This window comes from Sesamum indicum, linkage group LG7 (genome assembly GCF_000512975.1).
Source record: "Sesamum indicum cultivar Zhongzhi No. 13 linkage group LG7, S_indicum_v1.0, whole genome shotgun sequence".
Taxonomy (NCBI): domain Eukaryota; kingdom Viridiplantae; phylum Streptophyta; class Magnoliopsida; order Lamiales; family Pedaliaceae; genus Sesamum; species Sesamum indicum.
The window spans coordinates 5,489,185-5,495,552 of record NC_026151.1 but is presented as its reverse complement, the minus strand read 5'-3'; the positions used below and the strand labels follow the sequence as shown (position 1 = coordinate 5,495,552).

Genomic DNA, 6,368 nt, shown 5'->3' with positions numbered 1-6,368 from the left:
ATGAATTTTTTTTAGGAAAAGCTTGGGGCGACTACGACGAATGTCGTCCCCGCACAGAAGCGCGACGGCGTCTTTCTTCTATTGTTGCCCTCTTTCTTTTTTTCTGGCCGTCGCCTCCTTTCCTTTTTCTGGGCGACGGCAGTTTAAGTTAGGCGACGATGATGTTACCAGATCAGGGGTGAGAATGGAGATAGGCGATAGTGGGGTGGGGGGAGTTAGGGTTTTTTCTAATTATATATATAAAATAATAATTTATTTTTTATAATTTTTAATTATTTATATATAAGTAAAAATTATATATAAGGACATAACGGTCAGATGTAAAAATTTATCATCGTTACACTTCAGAATAAAAAAGGGAGCGCTTGTTAAATTAAAAAAAAAAATACAAGTGGATAATTTACTAATTTTTAAAATAACAAGAGATTTTTTGCTAAATTTTTAAAACACAGAGGATCTTTTGCAATACTACACGTGTTTAAAAATATCTTCAATGTCAAGTTTCAATGGGGCTTAGTTTGTTATCTTAAAACTTAAACACATTTGTTTTGTATAAAGATCAAAATTAAGTTTTACAAAAGTGGAGTTTGCAACGTGGATCTTAGAAACTATTTAAAATTCTAGGCTTTTACCATTTGAAGATAAAAAAAAAATTTAAATAATTAATTTTATCAAATTATTTCATATATATTATAATAAAAACATAATTATATATGTATCGGTGCAGCTTGATTTTTGGCTATTATTTTTAGTTTTAAATCAAAATCAAACCAATAAATACAGCGTGATTTTATTTTGAATTTAAAATTATAGTTCGGGAGTTAAATCATGAAAGAACGATTCGATTTAATTTGATTTAGGTGGTTTGGGTGGTTTTAAAAAAAAATTAATCACCCCTACCACCAAGTCTTTAAAGTCTCAAGTCCAAAGTCGAACTAAGAACAGATCATTTAAAATTAAGGGCGTTTATGGACAAAATTTGAAGATATATAAAACGTGTAATTTCCAAAATGGTCCTAACACAAAAAAGAGGCTCGTACATTAATTATTCCTGTCTATATACTCATATAATTTGGAAGAAAAACACGCACAACACACACGAATATATATATATATATGTATATGTATGAATGAATATGTACAAAGGCAAGTAGCAATTCAGCAGACCTTGTTTTGTTTCTTGATGTGTGTGATAGCAGAGGACGTTCGGCCTTCACTTTTGTAATGAGAAGTTGAATTGGTTGTAGTGGCGGCTGATACGTCGTCGTCTTTGATGCTGGAGTGCTGGTGTTGATGATAGTACTTAAATGCAACAAATAATACAAAGACTGCCCAAATTCGGGCAACCACTGACGACAGATTCCAGACAAGTGTGAAGACTCCAAACCCTACTGCTTTCTTGTGGGAGCATGACTCCCACCTCTCTCCCACCCGTCCGATCCAAAATGTACCTTCAAACAACAATTCAAGAAAACGCTATCACTTGTGTAAGTATGGCAACTAATTACCCCACTCTTTGTATTTGGATTAGGGTTTGTAATTTTATGGACCCATTCGGGTTTGTGGCGGATCTTGAATTTTTGGACCCATTTTGAATAATATATTTAATTTATCTAAACTTTTTAGACTTTTATTTGATAATTTTTTTGAAAAATTGTAATGATTAAGTAGAAATTTTAAGTGAGTTTTGTGGGTAAGATTTTTTTGATCAGGGTGGGGTAGGTTTGAGATAGGATGGGTGGATATCGGTCCAACTAAGCAGATTGGGTGGAGCGAGTCATAAATCGTACCAATATTATTATGGGTCAAATAGTCTTTTAGCCTTTAGGAATGCCCTGCGTTTTAAAGGGCCTTAGGTGAGGCCCCGCTCAACAGGCTCTCGCATAAGCTTCAAGACGGTCATATGGGTCTAATTCAACCTGATTCATCCCCGAATCAATCGGAACCATCGGATGAAACACACATGACAAGGATCCCGAAAGTCCTGTATCTCACTGATATATTCGTCGAAAACTATATAACACCCCAAACTTGAATACTCAAGTTGTTTTTAATATTTTATTATTACTTTTAACTTCGATATGTAAACCACATGACTATTATCTGACTTGATCGTTGGAGTCCTTACGTTGAGGGCAATCCGGCACCTCTAACATCTGTATTAATTCAAACTTATTTCCTTCACCCATCTAAATTTGAGTCAAATCATATGGTTGTAGATCAAATAACAATAATCAAATTAAATACGAGTTTCAAATATTGGAAAAATTAAATAGTGGGACTCTTGAATTCAGCAAAACCTGTCACAAATCCACCCCCATTATTATCCGTGCACTGATGTGGATGAAATTCTTGAATCATAGGATATTTCCCTCTATGTTAAATCATAATAATAGACCTCAATATATGTAGTTTTATTTTGATAGCTTGTTGGTTTAAATAGAACTATTTAAATCCAATCATTCTTTTTGGGATAATTATACTTTCTTTTTTATTTATTTGGTGTAATTGTACATAAATCCCATGTAGATCAAAAAATTATGTCTTGTACTCACGAGATTCGCTTCCATCTAACAAATAGGCCCACAAGTTAGTCAAAATTTATTAAATTTGTTGATATTAACAAAAATAAATTGAATAAAAATTGATATTTATCCTCGATTGACTTATTATAAATCAAACACACTTTTTGTGACTAAAGTACCCTCATAACAGTAAAGATATACCTCTTTACGTGCATTAATGTATAAATATTCATAAGGATAATTTGATCATAAAAAATTTTATTTGACCCGCAATAAATCAGTAATAAGTCAATTGAGGATAAATATGAATTTTTGTTTGATTTTTTTGTTAACATCATCAAATTTAACGAGTTTTAACTAATTGATGAAAATTTTTATTAGGCGAAAGCAAATTTCAGATATACTAAATATAATTTTTTAAATATATAAAATTTATATTTATTTGCACCAAAATTTAAGAAAAATGAATGAAACCATTCGTTTTAAAACCCAACAACTAGTACCCTAGTAGTGTAGTGGGACCAAGAAATTCAACGTACAACTACCGCTGGCCTAGGCCAACAGACACCCAAAGAGCCGTTGGCTGATCCCACCAATCAAAAAAGAGCGGACCCCACCGTAGGTGCATCTATCGACCAGGAGTTCCATGCTCTAACGGTATACTGCCATAACTCACTGAGGCTGATGTTTCCTTGCCACTATCAACTACTACTATAATAATAAAATATATTCCTTTATATTTACCCCCAAAACAGGAAATAAAATATATCAATAAAAAGGAAAAATAAAATAGTGGTGAAATTATTATTTTACCCCAAAGATAAGATCACGGGCTCACTAAAAAAAAATTACTATTGGCTATAATATTAATATCTATGGCGTAGAAACCATGGCAAATGATTACTGTTAACTACGGTTAAACAAAACTGATATAAAAAATTAGTTTTTTCACCATGAAAAAATTATTTATCACGTCTAAGAGCCATGGCCAAAATATTTATCATGGCTTTTAACTATGGCAAATGCTTTAGCCACCTTCATAAAAAACACTGCCAACAACCATTGCGTGGTCGTGGTCAATAACTATTTACTACGATTATTTATTATTAATCATGATAATTAACCGTAGTTAAATATTGTAATTCTTCTAGTGATTGCAGAAATAATTGCACAAGAGTTGAGAGTGTATGAATATAAAAATGTGATTTAATAATTACCGTATGCGGTTAACTGAGAGGAGTAGGAAGAGCAGACTTTTGGTACAGTAAATACTCCGAAAAAGCCTGTCAACCAAGATTTTAACCAAGTTAAGCGAAAAAACAATACATTAATACTGGCCATGGAAGCACACTTGATATGTGTGCATAATTAAATTTTTATTATATTTATTTAATTATATTAAATAAAGAATAAATAAATGATTAATTAATTTGATAAAAATAAATTAAATTTAAATTTACTTGAACAAATACTTATTGGTATAATTAATTAATTAAAGAGCTGGTTATTGGTAAATGAAATAAATATAAAGACATATTAGTCAACCCACATTTTATCCACCCAAAATAGTTAATGCAAAACCTTAAACTTTAATATATAGTATATATATATCCAAAAATTGTATCAAGGGGGGGATACTAACCCAATTTGGCCATTTTCCAGATGGTAATGGAACCTCCATATCTTGCCAAAATGAAAAGAATCACTGCCAACTGCAACACCCTCAACTTGTCATTTTCTATTAAACAACTATTTATTAAATGCAACCAATTTTCTGCAAAATACTAATAGATAAAAGGTCCGCTCCGACCCAAAAGAAAGACAACACGACTCTCTGAACTTTTGATAAAAGAGCAATGCGGACCCATATGAGAGGAAGTAATGAACTTTTTTTTCTAAAAGTTCAGAGATAAATTACATCGATACTTTACAAAAAATAAAGAGTGTTTATGTAATTAAATTTAATTTTAACGGGCGTTCGTGTAATTTACCACCCTTTGTTTTAACACAGAAAATATTTATCCAAGAAATTGAAAGAAGAGAGAGAGAGAGAGAGAGAGAGAGAGAAAAGAGAGATATATAAAATTAACCTTGATAGTGGTGGCTGGATCCCCAGAGAAAAGGGCTCTCAATTTCACAAGAAACTCGTTCACATAAGGCAGTACCACTCTTACTACCCAAACTGCTTCTTCTTCACCAACAACACACTCTTCCTCTGTCTCATCCATATCAGCATTCCCTCCCCTGTATATTTCATACCTTAGTGGCTTTATAAGGTTATGGGATAATTTCATTTACACTCCTGATTTAGGGTCTGTTTACACAAACCACTTACGTCTTTCGGAATATTACACATACACCCACCAAAAAGATCAACATAATTTACACAATGAAAACGTCAATGTTGGTATGCAAGCTACTCTTGCTTTTTGGATATCAAGAGTGGTTTATGTAATTACGCAAAAGGCAAGGATAGTTAATATAAATAGACCATAGATCAGGGAGTGTAAATATAATTATCTCTAAAGTTACTAGAACTCAAAATTTCAACCCAAGAGTTGGTATTTTGTACCTGCTGATGAGGGATTTGAAAAGAAAAACTGCAGCAAGATAGACAAGGCCAATGTAGGAAAGCACAGAAACAATGCTGCCATTCACAAAAGAATACTTTGTCTGAAACAGAGGATTTGTCATGAAGAATACCAGTGGGGAATTCATATCTTACCTTATGTTGAGATCCTTGGAGATTGAGGAGGAAATGATGAGAAATGCTCCAATGCCAAAGATGAATGCTGATTTTGATACATCTCTCCACATTATTAGGTTGACTGAGAAGTAATCACCGATAAGAGGCGAAATCAGAAACTACGGGTTAAATGCAACAGACTCTCTTGTGAAAACACTAATATATTGAAACTCCGAAATATAAAAAAGGGCAACGCAGCTCTCTGAACTTGTAACACGGGATCGAATTTGTCTTCGTTTTATTTGTTTAAGGGGGATTTTTTGTCTATGAATATTTTCACACGAGTCAAAAGAAATATTCAAGAAAAGAGGATGAAACTCACCAAAACTTTGAAGTTTGCTATGAGTGCTTGGAATGTCATTGAAATGGTCTGAAACTGGAACTGGGAATCAGACACAGAAATCCCAGAAAATAAACAAACAAGGCCTTAAACCATTTCTGCTGAATAAACTAAAATACTTACTTGGATAGGTTGTTGTTGGAGTTGGTTGAATTCTGGCATGATTCAGAGCAGGAGGAGCCTGTTTCTTCACAGTAGGTGAAATTGGAACTGGTTTTTCATTGCTGTGAACTGATTTCTTTTCCTCAATCACAGGCTTCTTCTGCTCGTCGACGTTAATGTTTATTTCTTTAACGTCGAGACTCTCCTTCTCCGGTTCAATTCCCTTATCAACTTCTTCATCCTCTTCACTATCGACATAATTAACATCGTGTGGAGTCCCAATGATTTGATCTGCATTGCCTGTGGTTGCCTTCTCTTCACACACACTAAGCACTTTACAATCTTCATCAGATCTTGACTCATCAATCCCAACTGGGCTCTTCTCAACTCCTCCAAGATCATTGTTCGACTCACCGACGTCAAAGTCTGCATCATCACCAACCGTTCTTGCTACAGCTGTCTTTGCTCTCACCAGCTGCAATGCAAGTGAATTACCTGTCTCAGATTTCACCTTCCTCAACCGGCCATAACTTTTGATGTCAACCAATGCATCAGAGGAATCAGACTTCACTTTCCTCAACTGCACTAAACTCATCTCATTTCCATCAGTGATCGGATCAGCAGCCCCCTTCTGCGGTGATAACACTGTTCTTGT

General features: G+C 33.8%; 1 protein-coding gene across 3 annotated transcripts; it reads right to left on the bottom strand.

The window, feature by feature from the left end:
* LOC105166404 (reticulon-like protein B21) lies at window positions 1,012–6,368 on the bottom strand (the record flags this gene model as incomplete). Of its 3 annotated transcripts, none has more annotated exon segments than XM_020695292.1 (8): window positions 1,012–1,451; window positions 3,743–3,808; window positions 4,168–4,237; window positions 4,616–4,769; window positions 5,098–5,172; window positions 5,251–5,353; window positions 5,594–5,653; window positions 5,735–6,368. In XM_020695292.1, coding segments are annotated over 8 exon segments (1,455 nt in total), but the record flags the coding sequence as incomplete, so codon positions are not given.